The 19931-nt window shown below is 40.1% G+C and overlaps 1 protein-coding gene across 1 annotated transcript in view; it reads left to right on the top strand.

The window, feature by feature from the left end:
- npdc1 (neural proliferation, differentiation and control 1) overlaps positions 1-19931 on the top strand; it is a 100198-nt gene that overhangs the window by 42596 nt on the left and 37671 nt on the right. The window contains exon 2 of the mRNA XM_033049144.1: positions 15152-15295. Within this exon, the coding sequence (XP_032905035.1) occupies positions 15152-15295 (144 nt within the window). The remainder of the gene's footprint in view (positions 1-15151; positions 15296-19931) is intronic.

Genomic DNA, 19931 nt, shown 5'->3' on the forward strand with positions numbered 1-19931 from the left:
CAAAGTGTTCTTTGAAAAGTAAGATAGATTAGTTATTGTATGATTCATCATTGACGTCTTCTTTCGCAGATTTAAGAACTACGTGCTGGTTTTACAGTAATAACTTGGATTGAGTATTATGCAGGGAAGGAAATTCCATTTACTAAACTCTGCTGTTTTATAAGCACACAGATATTGTGTAAAACAGGATTAAAACTAACTGCTTAAGTTTATCAAATGCTAATCTTTTAAATCCTCCATTATTAAATGGAAGCTCAGTCCTGTGTCTCCATCTTAAAATACATCTTAACTAAATCCATTGAAAACTGAGCGCGAAAGGAATTATAATATTAAATCAGACTGTGCTTATTGTAATTTAGTGCCTGATAATTAAGAACACATGCTATCACAGTTGTTGCCGTAACATTTTGGAACTGGATGTTATAGGCATTAAACTGGAACTAAATACAAATCGGCAATGTTTGGTTTGCTCTCTAAATTGAGGCATCACTACTGATATAGTTCAATTAAAGTCCAAAATGAGCTGTTATAATATTGCCATGCTTTAACTTTGGCTCTCAAAATGTGATCCCGTTGAAGGTCCCAGCTGCAACAATGAAATCTTATTTTTTCACGTGGGCAAACTGGCCAACGTAGGTTTTCTTAACTTTGTCTCCCAGGCCATCAGAATGAATGTTTATTAGATTTACTTTGTTGTTGGCATGGCTTGTGTGAGCTTGTGTGTTGGGTATCAGATCAGCAAGAAAACACACACACACACACACACACACACACACACACACACCTTTATTCCTCAGACACTCGTGGCAGTTGTCTGTCTGAAACTTGCAGCTAATTTATGTTTAAAACAATGGTGGGAACATTGTAATCCTGCCATCCACTACACAAAGGTTGTCTTGATCCAGTATTTTCAATAAAAATGACAGTGCGATTGTTAATGTTTATCATGGTAAAAAAAAGGAAATTGTTTAAACATATGTTAAAAACATATGTTTCCATGTTTCTAATAAACATCTGGAAATTGCTGCCAGTGATCCTGCTGTTGCAGTCTTCCCAGTGACAACTGGTTACTTGATGCATATGCCACCTTTTTAAGAAATAAAAATGGAAGCTACGAGAATCCTCACCAGTTATGAAGAAACTGAGGTTTCAGTTTGGTGATATTCTGTGAGAACGCAAGCTCATTCGCCTGCAACATTAACTCTATTCCTCTCTTTATGGATTCTGCCTAACCTGTCAAGTAATTCACGCTTATGTCAACTTTGAATAACAAATCTCATGATAATGTCTTGTTGAATGAGCGGCAAATAAATTGCTGATTGCCAATGAATCTTAAGTATTGCTGAACACCATCTCTGACCCTGAGAAAATGTTCTGTATTGGAGAATCCTGGGGGATGTAAGGTGAGGTCTAACCTTGTGGTACCTTGTCAAAGGCCTTGCTAATGTCCATGTAGATGGGCTACTGCACAGCCCTCAGCAATCTCTTGGTCACCACTTCAACAAAATTCATATTTCCCACACATGCTGACGATCCCTCATCAACCCCTGCCTTTCCGAATTCATGTAGATCCTTTATTTCGGAAATCACCTCCAATAATTTCCCCTTCCTTGATGTAAGGCTAACTGCTCTGAGTTCCCAGGCTTTTCCTTGCAGCCTTTCTCAAAATAGAGGTTCAACATTAACCACCTTCCAGACTTGTGAGATCTCACCACTAGCTATCAATAACACACATATCTCTCCCAGGGGATCTTCAATTTCTTTCCTAGTTTCCCACAATGTCTCAGAATACATATGATTAGGCCCTGGGTACTTATCTACCTTTAATGTGTTTTAAGACCTCCAGCACTTCCCCTCATCTAATATGGACTCAGATATAAAGATAGAAAATATCGGGAATTATCGCGTTTGCTCATTGCATTTCATCAAAACATCAATAATGCCTTAGTTTTGATGAAATGCAGTGAGCAAATGCGATAATTCCCGATATTTTCTATCTTTATATCTGCACGGCCAACAACTTCCGCTGTTATTTTCCTTTCAGCTCTCTCTTTACCTTCATTTTTCTTAATCTTTGGAAGTCTAAAGTAGGATAGCTGTGTCTCACGGTCACCCCGACTTGCACAGTTATTTACAGCGCAAAAACTAACCGTTTTCGCGGTTTTTAACAGGTTTGAAAGTATGCGTTTCTAGCATCGATAACATGTACCGGAAGTGACGTATGTACCCCAGTTGGATTTTGCGGCTCCGTGCGTGAAGACCTATGGCCCAGTGACCTTTCGTGAAATCACCCTATATCTGACATATAGCTACATTTTCTTGACCAGGGCTTCAATGTCTCTCAACTCTCACTATCTCATGGCCTCCCATTTGCCAGACGCCCCTTTTTCTGCAAACAGCATCCCGCAGTCAACCTTTAATACCATCAAAATTGACCTGGCCCCAAGATCCTCAAAGCTGCGCCACAACCTTCCTCATACAAACTTGCCAGAGCAGCTTGTTAACCATCAATTCCTTCCTGTTCCCACAAGACAAGGGTCCACGACAGAGCTAATTTTCATTCAGGCAACACAGCAAGCGTGGGAAGAGTCAGAGAAGGTGCCCATGAACGGAGTTTATACAGTAATGTATCTGTAGTATTCCCAGCTGTACTCAGATTATTAGTTGGAACATTTACACTTCACATCATTACGGGTCCTCTCTTCACTTTATTAACTTTAACTTAATCTCTGCCGTCAACAGCACAACTATGAACGCAGCAGTCGCGCCTGCACAGTGCGGGTCAGCCCCCCACATACGCGGTTTGGTGAAATATTGCATTGGGGGAACGGGATACAACGGGTCAGCACTTGGTCTAGTTTCTAATATAAATAATGGGGGTAGCAAACTGAATAGATTCTACTGTGTCCTTTGGTCGGGTATTAAATCAAAAGCAAATTATTTTAAAATGTGGGTTTTTTTTGTAGCAAGCAATCATTTTGTAGGTACATTTTGGGACCACATTTTGATAGCACTTCACCTTCCCCTTTGTGCGATTGTTTGGTGTTAATTCTACTGGCCACGTTAGGTTGGTTGATGTTGCAGCCTGTAAAATTGATGTTGGCACTGAACAGACAAATTTGCTGCTATTTGCATTAATTCATAAACATTTCATAAGCTTCAAAGAATTTTTAATACCCCAGCTGTCAAATGGCGTTCAGTCCATTAGTAACACATTAGTTTCAGCTTGTGGGCTGTTGTTATGGAGACAGGTTCTCTGCATTTGTCAGCATTGATTAATCAAAGCTTAATGTCTTTTTGAAAGTAAAGTAAGATCTCCAACACCTTGCCTGAAACACCAAGAAACGACAATTATTTTAGTAGCCGGCATAACCTTTTCTACTGCTTCTACATAAAGTTTCTTACTGCTCTGGCTTTATAGAACAGGGTAAATTTTACTGACAACAAGTAAACTTATTTTTGCCTGATGAGCTTCTCTGCGTATTCCCTAAGGAAAAGATAGCTCTTATCAGTGCATTAAATAGCTGTATTTTCAGTCATAGTGGATGATCACTGTGATCAGTTAATAAATGCACAGATTGCACATCAGTTGATGATGATAAATCATGGGACGTGAATCTTTATCTTACCACCTAATAGGGCCAAATTATTTTGAAGTGCCACACGTGATGTGGGACAAATGGGTCCATGTGTCTGCTTTCTTTGCTTTAAACTTCCAACTTTGACTCTAAATATGAAGCATATTGCAGATAGTGTTCTCTGAAGGTGTTGGCTTCTGTATATGTCCTGTCACGGGTGGTCTTGGGCGTAAGTTGTCTTCGGTTAACTGGTTAACTTAATCTGTTGCGTATAAGGTCAATGCTTGCGTACTCTGTAAGAATAGATCTTTAGGTCATTTGAGGCTAATTATTTTTCAAATCTAGATCTTCCATGCACAATGCAATGAATATACTTTTTTTCTGACAGTCACAGTAACTCATTGCCAAAAGAGATTTATAATTAATTCGAAGATGGACAAAAAAGCTGGAGTAACTCAGCGTGTCAGGCAGCATCCCTGGAGAAAAGGACTGGGTGATGTTTTGGGTCGAGACCCTTCTTCAGACCCTTCATTAATTCCATTGGTTAAGCTGAGGGCCAGCCTAGGGTATTTGGATATTTTGACAAATTATACGATCGCACCAATCAAGATTTTTAAATTTGTATATTTATCTGATAGACTGATCTTTTTTTTAAATACCCAAGATGAGTATATTACCAGAGTGAGGTTTTTAAACATCTTGGTGGTTAATTTTATAAATTTCAAGAATTTTACAATGTAATTGAGGTTTTGAAAGTTCATTTATCGGTTTAGTTTATTGTCACATGTACTGAGGTACAGTGAAAAGTGTTTATTGCGTGCTAACCAGTCAGCGGAAAGACAATACATGATCACATTCGAGCCATTTACAATGTAGAGAAATGGCGTTTAGTGCAAGTTAAAGTTAGTAAAGTCCGATCAAAGATAGTCCGACAGTCACCAATGAGATGGACTGGTCTAAAACCCCGAATGGAAAAGCCAAAAGCAAAACACTGCAAATCCCGGCAACTTAATATAAAAACAGAAAATGCTGTAAATATTCAGCAGGTCCGAAAACATCTGTGAAGAGAGACACAAAATGCTGGAGTAACTCAGCGGGACAGGGAGCATCTCTGGAGAGAAGGAATGGGTGACATTTTGGGTTGAGACCCTTCTTCAGACTAACCCCCCCTTCCCCCCCCCACCCCGCACGGTCCCCTTTCTTTCTCCTCCACAGTCCCCCTCTTTTTGTCCCCCCACCACCGTCCATTCCCACCCCTGTGTCACACCTGCACTCCCACCCAGTTCTCCCCAATGGCTAGTTTCAAAGGGCTTGATCAGTGGCTGTTACATTGTTTAATAGAGTACCTCTGTACAAATATCAATGGAAACAATTGATTCTCACAAGTGGTGGCAGTGAAATTGCCAGCCCGTGTCCATAAGAGAAAGCGGGAATTGATTACTGTGTAAACTGTTACATAGAAACACGTTTATTTTTCAAAACAGGTTCTTGTTTGAATTTATAACATTTATGGGAACTTGTTCATATGGGGTTACAATAAGTCGGGCGATTGTAAGCTGGGGATAGGCTGTCAACAGATGACCCACAATATTCCTGTAAATGCTGCATTGCAGTTCCACCTGTATTTAAACAAAATATCAAGTAATTAATCTCTGTCGCTTGTGTAAATGTCTTTGCACAACATCTTTATAACTATTGATGGATAGATGCTTGAAACATTGTGAACCAAACATAAAATAGACTTGAGAGAATTCCATTCCGCATGTTTTGATCGTGATCAAAAGCGCTTGTTTTTTTGGCCTGTTGGTCAACTTTGGTAGGCGTGCAGCTGAGTGCAATGGGCATCGCAGTGTAATGAACAGATTGCGATGTGATGGTTAGTGTGATGTATTGAAGGGATGATTCTTCAAGCAGTCCAAGTCCACTTCCAGAAGTGAGGAACCCCTGTTTGAGGATCTGAGTTTTTGTTTAAGACATTGAACCAAATGTCTTAAAAACAAAAGAGATTAATGCAAACTGCACCTTGGGGAAGCTACTGAAGTTTCAGCAGGTGATTTTTTTGCCCTGTTCATCCCATATAGGAACACTATATTGGCATGACATATTGAGCACCTAGCATGTAAATAATTCCTGTTGGTGTAGCTTTTAAGCTTGTGCACAAATGAAGACTCCTGGCCAGTATGTAGCATTGAGAAGATGTTCTTTTTTAACAAGCACCCATAAGTTCTAGGAGCAGAATAAGGCCATTTGGCCCATCGTTTACTCCAGGCTCAACCAAACTCTTGGAATATTGAATATAACTTGATCCAGTTTTTGTGCTTTCTGGCTGGGATGTGCATTAACGTGTGCCACAATTGTTTTTGATTGATTTGATCATTTGTTTTGAGGGTATCCTAAATAGTGCTGGTGCTACACACAGCGCTGTTCTATTCACAGTAAAGAGTAAAACTCTTCAATTACACGGCATAAGGTGTCTGACACATTTGATTCAATCTATGTTTGTTGCCTGTATTTTATTCCTGTGAACAGATTAACAGCTATTAAGGTTCAGTACTGTAGCCATGTTTGCGAATTGTTGACATTAAATCATTCAGCACCAATGCTCTCTGTTAAATGCAGTCTTCCAGACTGTGACATGCTGTTACTGAAACGTCAGCACACTTGCCTCCAGCAGTAAATGAGATGAGGTTTTTGTGTTTTAATACCTTCTGAATCTACAAGCACGAGCAAATTGTATCTGTATATTGCATAAAGTTGAGCATGCGTGTAAAAACGGACACAAAATAGATAAGGGTAATGCAATGTCATCTCCTGCACTTAATTTGTGTTTCAGTGACAAAAGCCTCCCCGTTGCGTAAAGGGCATAATCTACAAAAAACTTTAACACTGATGTAAAGAAAGTCATGTGAACATAGTGAGAAAGAGAGAGAATATGTAACCACCTAGCCTTTACATTCAATAGCATTACCTTAAGTCTCCCATCATTACAGTCTGGTTCAGCAGTTTAGACACTCACTCCTGTAATAAATTACAGCGCATAGTTAACAAAGCATCCAAAATCATCAGCACTCCCCTTCCATCAATAGAATCACTCCATCACAAACGGTCCGTGTCAAGGGTGAAGAAAATCATCTCTGATCCCTCCCACCCAGCTCACCACATCTTCCACCTGCTGCCATCAGGAAGGCGCTACAGCTCACTGCCCGCCAAGACATCTCGATTTAAAAACAGTTCTTACCCACACGCAATCCGAATTCTGAACACACTATGACAACAGCACATATCCTCCCCATGCATGTACTGTATATTGTATGATGTTGTGTTTTATGTTATGTTTGACGGGAATCAGCCTACCTTGTAACATCCTGTACTGAACCTGAATTCCACCAGTTTGACTGTGTGGTCATTAAATAATCTAATCTAATCTAATCTAATCTAATCAGTATCCTCAGGATCACAAACTGACCAAACTCAACAGGGACCAGCCACATGAATACTGTGGCTACGAAAGCAGGCCAGAGGCTGCTCATTCTGCAGTGAGCTCAAAGTCTTTCCAGCATTTAAAAAGCACAAGGCAGGAGTGTGACATAATATTATCAGCTTGCCTTGATGAGTGAAGGCCCAATAAAAGTCACATCTCAAAACCGTCAAGAACAAAGTAGTCCACAAAATGCACTACTCTAAGCACTCGATTCCTGCAACATTCCCTGCCACGGATGGCAGCACATGTACAACGCCACATGCACAAAATGCACTGACTGCTGAGGCCACTTCAAAAGTACCTCCCAAACATGATCTACATCAAGAAGGACAAAGGTAATTCATATAACACCACATTTGCAGCTTCTCTATCAAGTTGCAAACCATCCTGACTTAGATGTTGCCATTCTTTCCTCGCCACAGGGGTTTAAGTTCACAAACTGGGAGTTTCTGACCGGAAACACTGGTCAAAATAGTTAAGAAGGCAGATGGTGATGGGTAATAAATGCTGGCTGTGCCAGTGACACTCTCAACCAATAAATGAATAAAAAAGATGAATCTTCTTTTGTATATTCAAGAGCAATTGAGAATGTTCTGCGCATTGAGCAAGTTACAAAAATCCTTGTCATCTAGTCTTGCATTTACTCGGATCTCTTTGAAGAAAGGCTTAGTCTTTCAATCTGTTATTAATAGAGCCAGGATGTTTAGGCACTAAAAAACTCCGAAATAGGCAGGCAAAAGGGCATAATAAAATTATAAAAAAGGCACGAAAAAGGCATTGACCAAAAAAAGGCATAAAAGACATTTATTTCCACCACCAAAATATAGTTAAAAATGATAATATAAAGATATACTACATTAAATGACCAAAGTTGCCTGGAAACAGGCCTTTTGGTCCAACTTGCCCACACTGACCAACATGTCTCAGCTACACTAGTCCCACTTGCCTTCGTTTGGCCCGTATCCCTCTAAACCTGTCCTATCCATGCACCTGAATAAATGTATCTTAAACATTGTGATAGTACCTGCCTCAACCACCTCCACCGGCAGCTCGTTCCATACACCCACCACCGCTTGTATAAGAAATGTGCTCCTCAGGTTCCTATTAAACCTTTTCCCCATCATGCCAACCCTATGTCCTGTGGTTCTCGATTCCCCTATTCTGGTCAAGAGACTCTGCATTCACCCTACCTATTTCCCAATGATATTATACACCTTTATAAGATCACCCCTTATTCCTCCTGCACTTCAAGGAATAGTCTTAGCCTGTCCAACCTCTTCCTATAGCTCAGGTCCTCGAGTCCTGGAAATATCCTCGTAAATCTTCTCTGCATCCTTTCCAGCTTGACAGCATCTTTCCTATAACATGGTGCCCAAAGTGGAATTAAATGTGGTCTCACCAACATCTTGTATAACAGCAACATGACCTCCCAACTTCTATACTTCTAAATGTAAAAGTAAATTGTTTCAATGAATTGGATGGCTTCAAACAAACATCAGTGGATCCAAATCTCTGTCTTCGTGCCCCCAATTGACTACATTGGCAGATTCCTCAGGCTGGTTTTATCAAAGAAAAAATGCAGGGGAGAGGTAAACCCAGTGAATTTGAGGTTGAGGTATGTTATTGAAACCAATTAGCAACACTTGACTTTTGTGTGGGCCACAAGTTCACACGTTATAGGAGTAGAATTAGGCCATTCGGCCCATTGAGTCTACTCCACCATTCAATCATGGTTGATCTCTGCCACCTGGCCTAGGAACAGTTGATGGTGGAAGCATGATAGAGGAAATTCTTGAGTAACATCTCTCTTTAATTCACAAAGTAAAAGAATACGCACAATGATGCTGATTTTAGTAAAACCTTTCTCGATCACGAGAGGTGCCACCAAGTCATTTTTCTTTGCTTGAAACACTGAGATCAGAATTATTATTAAAACAATATTAGTAAACAACAGACATAATGCGTATTGATTTAAATCCCAACATCTCTAAATGTGCTCTGGATGGCTATATTAAGATGTGCCAAATGGTATTTTGTGGATTTGTGAGCTTTGTAATATTTATGATATTAAAGCTAATGGAACATTGAAATGGATTGGCTTTTTGGCTGATTGCATCATTCTAATTTGTAACCTGTCCCAGATGACAGTATGTAGATTCATATCGGATTTACTCACTTCCTTTGGGGAATTCAATCTTCTGTTACTATCAGTCCTTGCCTCTTCCAGCATATCTATAACTCCAGACCCACCAACTTGCTTGACTCTTAAACATTTCACTTATTTACATTTACACTATCGCAGGTTTAAGAAGCATCGATGGGGCAGATTTAGAGGGATATATGGGCCAAACTCAGCCAGACTACTTTAGATGGGGCATGTTAGTCGGCATGGACTAGTTGAGTCGTTTCCACGCCGTACGACTTTATGACTCAGTTTCACTCACAATTATCACAGTAACTCCAGTGAAGAATGCCGTGCAACCTTATATCGTTCTTCCACATTTCCCTTTGTTTAAGAACAGAATATGCTACTTTACTTCATGTTTAGAGCACTGGTTCCCAACCTCAGGCCTCAACCCATAATTGTGACGCAAAGGATTGAAACTGGACGTGAAGGGGTCCACATTTTTTTTAATTGGTGCAAATTCTGGCAAAAGTTGTTTAAACGGTTGTCGTGCAGTCTTTTAGACTTTGTGCAAGTTTCATCAGGCAAGGGAAAGGTGGGTAGACTGGTAGGAGCAAATTATATATTTTTCTAAAAACTCTTGTAAATGTGTCTCGCAGTACTGTTGCTGTCTCCCTGAAAAGGACAATCGAGGCATCCTTTGAAGTTGCCTGGAAAATTGCTCACACCAAGAAGTCTCAGTATTGGAGTGGATTTGGAAAAACCAGTAGCCTTAGATCGCATTGTCTAGTTGATGATGATGCAAAAAAAAAAGGGAGTACAAATTGATGAGTCCATGGATATTGTAGACTTTCTTGAACGTTTGGTGTTTGATCGTTTAATTGAAATAGTGACATTTCAGGCAAAAATTCTTATTTTGCAACAAACTGATGGCAACTAAATGGGCAAGATATTTTTCAGCTGACCAGCATCTTCTTAATGGAGCGTGGCCTGATGTGGTTGAACTGTTATGCTTGTTACACTGCTGGAGCAACAGCACTGATGGGAAGTCAACTGGGCTTTTGCATTTATGTCATTAAAGAAAATCTAAATATCATTATCATTCTCTGCCTATTGGATGATCAAGCTACCTTGGAAAATGCAGCCACAGCTCCATGCCCTCCTGTTAGAAGTCATCAAGCTGTGAACTTTGTCAAGTTAAAATGCTCCATATTGGAGAAATGGGTTCTGAGTACCAAGATCTGCTGCAATACTCAGCGATCCCCTAGCCATCTCATGGGAAAAGTTCTTGAGCGAGCTATCAATCTGAGAACCGAGATTGCAATTTTTCTTGCAAGAAAAGAGTGATAAATTGGCTGATAAATTTCTGAGTTCAACATGGCTGGTTCAGTTTACTAATTTGGAGGATATTTTTTGGAGGAGCTCAACAAGGAGATGCAAGAACCGTGATTGAAATTGGTGAGAAGATTTCATAATTCAACAGAAACTTGGGTAAAGGATCAGAACCATGGAACAAAAAGACAACTTTCTACTTTTTCTGCACTTAATCTCTTTGTGGAAGAATCAGAGGAGATTATGCTACTTTTTCCTTATGGCACCTTGTGCTGTTTGATTCAGTCAATGTTTCAGGAATATCTGCAAAAATTGTAAATAGAGCCGAGTCGTGATATTCCGGAAACGCTTGAGAATAGTGAGGTGGCACAGAGCAGTTGGAATCGAAATCCAATTGAAGTTAATGCAACTGAAGTCGATTGAGAACATTTCTAAGTTTCATGAAGAATTGCTTGACCTCCAAGCTAGTTACGTTTTGAGGGAGATTTGGTATAGTTTGGTGTAGTTTTGATTAGAACTTCAAGATTTCTCTCTGCTGAAACAAACAAAGCCTTGCTTTCACTTCTAGCCACATATAACTGAGAAGCAGGATTGTCGGCACTTGCAAATACAGAAATTAAATAAATCTACTTAACCCTCTCCCATGATTTGCACTGGTCTCTTTGTATGAATATTCTTCCAGTAATCAGTGCATTGGCTGAAATTCAGCCACTGGCTCAACAGGCGGCATGGTGGCGCAATGGTAGAGTTGCTGCCTTGCAGCGTCAGAGACCTGGGTTTGATCCTGGCTACGGAGTTTGTACGTTCTCCCCATGACCTGCGTGAGTTTTCTCCAAGAACTTTGGTTTCCTTACACACTCCAAAGACGTACAGGATTGTAGGTTAATTGACTTGATATGTGTAAATTGTCCCTAGTGTAGGATGGTGTTAATGTGAGGAGATGGCTTTTCAATGGGGACTCGTTGTATCCATGCTGGATCTCTAAGCTAAACTAGAAAAACTAAATTAAACACCAAGGAAGTCACTAATTGTGTAACACATTTTAATTTGATTTCTATTCAAGGCTTTTATTTAGTTTGTATTGAATGTTTTAATTAAGTTCTATATGATTAGTGTTTGATGGTTTAATTTTGTAATCAATAATTAAATTTGATTTTTATTTGATGCTTTAATTTTGTGTTGGACAATTTAATTTGAATTGTATTCCATGCTCTAAATTGTTTTGAATGGTTTAATTAGATTTTTATTGAAAGCTGTAGTTTTGTGATTATTAAGTTGCAAAACCAAAATAAAGTGTTTTGAAAACTCAAATGAATGTGATAGAATTATCAAATCCTTTATCATGCTAGCTTAAAATATGGGCCATTTGTTTGATCAGTTTTTGGTTGCAGTTGACAAAGAATGAGAACCACTGGTCTAGACTATTATTTCTCTGGAAATACATTTGATTATATATTCTAACTAGAAAGTAAGGCAAATCAATTGTCCTTTGAGAGTTAAGCCCCTGTCCCACTTAGGAGACCTAAACAGCAACCTCTGGTAACCTTGCCCGCCACCCAAGGTTTCCATGAGGTCACCGGAGGTTTTGGTCACTCTCCCTAATGGTCAAAAGTGGTTTCCGCGTGGTCGAGGCTTCACCTAGGTCGCTGCTATTTTTTTTCATCATGTTTAAAACCGGCCTCGACTAAAAATAGGTTGCTGTTTTAAAAATTGATCATTTTTTAGTCGCAGGTCTAGTCGAAGCCGGCTTTCTTCATAGCCGAGGAAGGTTTGCGTGGGAGGTGGTAGGAGGGTGGCGGGCAAGGTCACCAGAGGTTGCTGTTTAGGTCTTCTAAGTGGGACAGGGGCTTTAAGAGGCTGCAAGAGAATGTTGATGAACATGAAATGTGTAGGAAAGAACTGCAGATGCTGGTTTACACCAAAGATAGACACAAAATGTTGGAATAACTCAGCGGGGCAGGCAGCATCTCTGGAAAGAAGAAATGGGTGACTTTTCGGGTTGAGACCCTTCTTCAGTCTCAAGAAGAAGGACTGAAGAAGCGTCCCGACCCGAAACGTCACCCATTCTACTATCTAGAGATGCTGCCTGACCCGCTGAATTACTCCAGCATTTTGTGTCTATCTTTGTTGATGAAGATGTAGTGGCTTTGCAATGCAAGTCTGTGATCCATCAGCAACGAGCTGTTGCTGTGGGAATATCTCATTAAAATAGATTTTTCAAGGTGGCTTTGTAATTCCTCAGTAACTATTTTGCTGGCATTTGAAGCTTATCACATTCACAGTAGAACATGAGTCATCATAGCCATTACTTTCAATGGTAAACACTGCAGTTTCTTCATTTGTTTTCTGAATCATAGCAGTCTCATTCTGCTTCCAGGACATTCACGATCAGTTTTGTTTTGTTCCCATGATTGATATTTTTTTCAGTTTTTACAGTTTCACAGCATTGTTTTAAAAATACTTACAAATTAAAAATCAGATACAAAAACTGAACATACTGGAAACTATCATAGCAGTCTCATTCTGCTTCCAGTTTTGTTTTGTTTTCGTGACTGATATTTTCAGGCAGCATCTAGAGACATGAAAGTGGGGTTACCCTTCAAAGATTTTGAGAATCAAGTGCCTCCCTTCCACTCTGCAGGAAGTAGCTGCCTAAATTGTTCAATGTTTAAAAGGGAACTGCAGATGCTGGAATATCGAAGGTACACAAAATTGCTGGGGAAACTCAGCGGGTGCAGCAGCATCTATGGAGCGAAGGAAATAGGTGACGTTTCGGGCCGAAACTATCTGAAGAAGGGTTTCGGCCCGAAACGTCGCCTATTTCCTTCGCTCCATAGATGCTGCTGCACCCGCTGAGTTTCCCCAGCAATTTTGTGTACCTTGTTCAATGTTTACACTGCTTTTGTTTACTATGGATTTGATCCTTTCAGATTAATATGATGGGCTTAATGGTGATTACAATGAACACAAAACTCATTAAAGCAGAGACCTATGGTGAAAGTTCATTCGTCACAGGAGCAGAATTATTTCATTCGGCCCATCGAGTCATCACAGCATTTAATCATGGCTGTTCTATATTTTCCTCTCAACCCCATTCTTCCCACTTCTTTCTGTAACCTTTGACACCTGTACTAATCGGGTGCCTGTCAATCTCCGCTTTAAAAACATCCAAAGACTTGACCTCCACAGTCATGAATGATTTCCACAGATTCACCACCCTCTGGCTAAGGAATTTCCTCCACTCCTTTCTAAAAGTACGACCGTTTATTCTGAGGCAGTGCCCTATTGTCTTAGGCTCTCCCACTAGTGGAAACATCCTCTCCACATCCACTCTATCCAGGTGGGTTTGAATGAGGTACCCCCTCATCCTTCTAAAGTCCAGCTAGTACAGGCCCAGAGCTGCCAAACACTCATCATACATTAAAACTTAGCCACTCAGTCTTAGTTTAAGAGATCAAGATGTTAAAAATAGGATTGGTTTTGTTCCTATTAGTTTGAATCGTTTCATTGCCAAATTTAGTTTCTCTTTCAACCATAAAACATTGATTTTTGGTTTAAAAACAACAGGTTAAAATAAAACTGATTTGACTATTCTTTCTGCAGGGCTGGAAATATGTACCAACCCTGAAAGTAAGGCTGGCATTGTACAAACTGATTTCATTTTGGATCTTTAGAATGTCACACCCAGCAGAGATGGGAGATGTGATTACAATTTGAAAGAAAAGCTGTATCCTGAAATAAAATAAAAATATAGTAAATAACAAAGTGGGTGAATCATTAGTGATGAAAAAGGATTTAAAATATCTTTGTTTGTCGTATCTTTATTCATTATTGGCTGAATTTTGTTCTGTGCCCTGAAAAGTGGATGGAAACCAATATCCACTGCTTGTTTTTCTTGAACTAAGTCCATCAATATTGCCTTAGTAGCTACTCTCCTCTCCTATCAGAAGGCTGTGGATTTGAGCATAACCCGGAAGATGAGTCCATAACCTGGATTATTTATATGTAGCATTGGGAAAGAAAGAGAACATCAATGGCCTTTGAAGCAAAGTTACCATATTGTATCTTTCATTAAACACAGGCCTGATTGTTGAAGTCCATGGCGTCTGAGCAAGTACACAAAACATCAGGGGCATGTGAACACCTATGCCCTGGCCTAGCGATCTCCTTGTTGCCAATAATTTTAACTTCCCATTCCGATCCCCCACGCTGACCTCTCTGTCCTGGGCCTCCTCCACTGTCAGTGTGAGACCACAAGCAAACTGGAGGAACACCACCTCATATTTCACTTGGGCAGCTGACAGCCCAGTGGTATCAGGTTTGATTTCTCTTAACTTCAAGTAACCCTTGCATTCCCTCGCTCTCTCCATCCCTCTCCCGCCCCAGTCCTCTTGCTCATTGCACCATTTTTATCACTTTGTTATCACTAATTTAAACATGAACGAAATGGCTACTCCTGCTACTTTAACGTTCCTCTGTCGTTAACTTCAGAAGAAGAAATCAGTTTGAATGGGACAAAGTCGGAAATTGATGATATATTGATGCAATGAACAAATTCCTTTGTCATTGCTGACTTATGTAAGATGTTCAGAAACTTGGGTACGATGTTCTGACTTCCTTGTCTTTACTCTTCAGCTGGACAATGTCCCAAACTACTGGACTGTGCGATTAAACGAAGAGCATCCTGCACACCTGGCTCCAATGTCTGTGGGTCATGTCTCCCTGTCTTCATTGAAGATGAGAAAGGAAACTGTGTACCGAACCCCTCTGCACAGAATGGTATGTAATAAAAAGTTTGAATTCTGACTTTCACAGTATAGAGTCCTTTGCATCTCCCTGTAGGCTTTGGGCAAAGGAATAAGCTAAAGGTGCTGAGTTTGTAGGCTTTGAGGAGGTGTGTTCAATCTGTTTCAGTAAAACTGGCTTGCTTTATTATATATAATGCTTTAATAGATTGCTGGAATTACTTCATCCTTACATTGTGTGGTTCTGAATATCTCCATGGAATGATCTATTAGAAGGTAAACCTGTCACCCTTGTCCAGCCTGGCCCAGATGCAATCACAAGGCACCTTTCTGCTCCTATTGCAATGGGCCTCGTAAACTATTCAGTTGTAGCATTTAGATTAGATTAGATTAGATTAGATTCGGTTTATTGTCATTCAGACCTTTCGGTCTGAACGAAATTTTGTTTCCCTGCAGTCATACATATAATTTAAAAAATGGCAAAAACACACAATCAACACAAATTTAACATCCACCACAGTGAGTTCACCAAACACCTCCTCACTGTGGTGGAAGGCAAAATCTTAAAGTCTCTGTCTCAAAGTGGTTGTAATTAGTCAATCAATGCCGCCTTTGCCTGCAAATACCTACATTATGAAAACTCTTAAGCGTGTCTGTTATAAGGCCCAATTGATCCTGTATGATTTATTTTTTTAACTCTTGTGCCTCATCAAATAAATTCTTCCTATAAGCTTATTCCTTCAGAATAAGGAGTAAGCCATTTAGAACGGAGACGAGGAAACACTTTTTCTCACAGGGAGTTGTGAGTCTGTGGAATTCTCTGCCTCAGAGGGCGGTGGAGGCGGGTTCTCTGGATGCTTTCAAGAGGGAGCTAGATAGGCTCAGTCAGTGGAGTCGGGGGATATGGGGAGAAGGCAGGAACGGGGTACTGATTGGGGATGATCAGCCATGATCACTTTGAATGGCGGTGCTGGCTCAAAGGGCCGAATGGCCTAGTCCTGCACCTATTGTCTATTGTCTGTTCCTGAAAGTAAAAAGGATTGCATTTTTTAAAGAAGATAGGCACAAAGTGCTGTAGTAACTCAGCAGGTCTGGAGAAAGAGGACAGGTGATGTTTCGGGTCAAACCCATCTTCAGGCACTTTGTTTAAAGCTATTAAAATAACTATAATTATAAAACAACGAATATATATTATATGCACACGCACGCGCACACACACACGCACACACACACACGTGCACACACACACACACACACACACACACACGTACACACGTACACACACACACACACACACACACGTACACACGTACACACACACACACACACACACACACACACGCACACACACACACATATGCTATAAAATATATGTTATATAAACTATACATTATATAAAATATCTGCTATATGAAATATGTGCTATGTATAATATAGGTTATATATAATAACCATATAACCATATAACAATTACAGCACGGAAACAGGCCATCTCGGCCCTACAAGTCCGTGCCGAACAACCTTTTTCCCTTAGTCCCACCTGCCTGTATTCATACCATAACCCTCCATTCCCTTCTCATCCATATGCCTATCCAATTTATTTTTAAATGATACCAACGAACCTGCCTCCACCACTTCCACTGGAAGCTCATTCCACACCGCTACCACTCTCTGAGTAAAGAAGTTCCCCCTCATGTTACCCCTAAACTTCTGTCCCTTAATTCTGAAGTCATGTCCTCTTGTTTGAATCTTCCCTATTCTCAAAGGGAAAAGCTTGATCACATCAACTCTGTCTATCCCTCTCATCATTTTAAAGACCTCTATCAAGTCCCCCCTTTACCTTCTGCGCTCCAGAGGATAAAGACCTAACTTATTCAACCTATCTCTGTAACTTAGTTGTTGAAACCCAGGAAACCCAGGCAACAGGCAAATATAAGCTATTACAAAATATTTTAAAAGCTATTTCTGTTTAAAGTCTACAGCTGTGGCACCTCAACATATGGACTGAGGGATAAGATATTTCAAAAGCGGGAAGAATGAGAGACATTTATAATCCTGCACATGTTATTTTTCAACACATTTAATGGCTGGAATTTCTGGTCAGCTGTAAAGCAATGGCACTATCTGGTAGCCTTGAGAACGCCAGGCTAGAGAGATCTCTGTGCGAAAGTGTCCCTAGTTTGTCAGTTCGAGGGATCCCGGAGGTCCAGGATCCGACTTGTTATCTTGCTGACTGAGCAGCCATCTGCATAGGGAAAACTCTAATGGTCAGCAAACCAGGAAGGCAGAGTAAATAAAAATTGATTGAATGAAGATTGACAAGTAAAACTTGAATGAGTCAAAAATGTTGGGGGGAAAAAATTCAAAATGCATGATATATTCTTAATATATGATATATTCACGATACAATACGATATAAGATATACCTTCATTTATCCGAGAGGGAAATTGGTCTGCCAACAGCCGTGTGTCTGTGTGTGTGTGTGTGTGTGTATATTTGTAAAATAACCCATTGGAAACTGTTGGATGAGGTTGCAGGATTTTCAGGCTATTTTACAGAAGGACCAGTGTGTTAACAACATACATTAATTTCCTCTCAAGAGATTTATTTCTCTTGGTTCCTTTGGAGAATGCTGTAAACAATGTGGAGAGGGGCTAAATTGCTGACAGCGATTTCAGGATTTCCACGTCAAATTGTGCGTGGGTGGAAATTCAGCAGTTGCGATGATTTATTGGCGTAGCGGTGATCTCCATCTATAACTCATCCTGTCGCCTTTACTTACTGCATCCTCTCTAGTCAACTGCACCGTTTAAAAAAAAAACCTGGAGAAAACAAGATGTGTTCGTTTCTTGAAGGATTGTTGATCTTGTTAATCCACAATTTAACTGGATCTTCATCACATCTTCTTTCGTCTTTTATTATGTATCTCGATTCTGTAAATTAGAATGGAATTTATTTGGTTTCCATGTTACTGTACTCTTGCTTTTATAAAAAAAAATTTTTAAAAATTGATCACAGGCAACAGGTGCAGGAGTAGGCCATTCGGCCCTTTGAGCCAGCACCGACATTCAGTGTGATCATGGCTGATCATCCATAATCAGTACCCCGTTCCTGCCTACTCCCCATCTCCCTTGATTCCGCTAGCCCTAAGAGCCCCAAGATCCCAACATCATAATTTCTTAAGTCTGAATCACTAGTCCTCTGACGCGTAAAACATTTTTTCGTCTTTTTAAACATTTTATTTGTCTGGCTGTAGTTCAGTCGGTTTCACTCACTCGCTTTTCTTTCACCTTCCCCCCACCCCATTTATTCTTGCTGACCCTTTTCTTTACTTATTTTTGCTCTCTTTGCTTGTCTAATACTTTTTCTTTTTCCCTCTGCAACCCCACCCACTTACTGCAGTCTTTGCTTTTCCATCCTCCTTGCCCCGCTCTCGCACCCCATGCTTCCAGAAATCCAGTCTCTCAGATCCTAAGACTTTATTGCCTTCCATCACAGTGAGGAATGTGAGGGAGCTACTGTGGTGGATGTTTATATTAACTTTTATGTAGTTGTGTGTCTTGTTGCTTTTTTCTGGTATGACTGCATGGTAACTCAATTTTCACTGTACCATAAAGGACCATTGAAGGAACTGCAGATGCTGGTTTACACTGAAGATAGACACAAAAATGCTGGAGTAACCGAGCGGGACAGGCAGCATCTCTGGATAGAAGGAATGGGTGACATTTTGGGTCGAGTCCTATCCTCTGAAGAAACGTCATCCATTCCTTCTCTCCAGAGATGCTGCCTGTCCGCTGAGTTACTCCAGCGTTTTGTGTTTATCTATAGCTTGCGAGTATGAATAAAGTCCACATAATTCTGACGAACATGAAAACTTGTAACTGAGCAACAGCCTAAATGGATGCGCAATTCCATGATCTATTTAAAAAAAAACATTTAATTAAATATGTGTACCAGCAAGAAATGAATTTGATGAGGGGCAGTTTGACACTGTGATAATCTGGAGAAGATGTTCAGTGTAAATTTTTGTCAAATCCAGGGATCACGGGCAATTGTCGAGCTATTCCTCAATAAATGCAGGTTCCCTTGGAGCCAAGCTGCGATTGTGCCTAAAGTAGGCAGCTGTTCCAAAGATATCTCCTCTCGGTGTTGAAGGCCAGGCTGATTGCAATGTTAGTAATCTGAATAACCAGCTTTGTAATTGCATGTTATGGTGTATTGAGTGTAATTGTGAAATATATATGTTTTGGTTACAGCTGTTCAATTATTTACTTCAGCTTTAGAAAGGAGTGTGATGGATTTGAGAATGGTGATTGAAGTTCCAGTTAGGAAAATATTATCACTTTGTTCACTTGAATGAGGTTTGTTATCCTCGGCCTTTCTCCATTGTTAATATAAAATATAGACAAGTATGTTTATATTTTGGAACAAGGCTAAGCTAGAATACAGAGTGTGGAAATATTAGTCATTTCCTTATCCGGCATCTGTGCCTTGACCTTTATAATCAGGGATCACTGGTTAATATTGAGCAGCCGGAATCTGGGTGGATTTATTTTGAGGTCAGGAATGCTCATATTAATTGTGGTGCCTCTATTCTGGCCAGCAAGAGACTCCTGGCATTTACTCACCAAAAAGTATTTGAGAATGTCCTTGAACCTTAGTTTAGTTT

This window comes from Amblyraja radiata, chromosome 32 (genome assembly GCF_010909765.2).
Source record: "Amblyraja radiata isolate CabotCenter1 chromosome 32, sAmbRad1.1.pri, whole genome shotgun sequence".
Lineage (NCBI taxonomy): Eukaryota > Metazoa > Chordata > Chondrichthyes > Rajiformes > Rajidae > Amblyraja > Amblyraja radiata.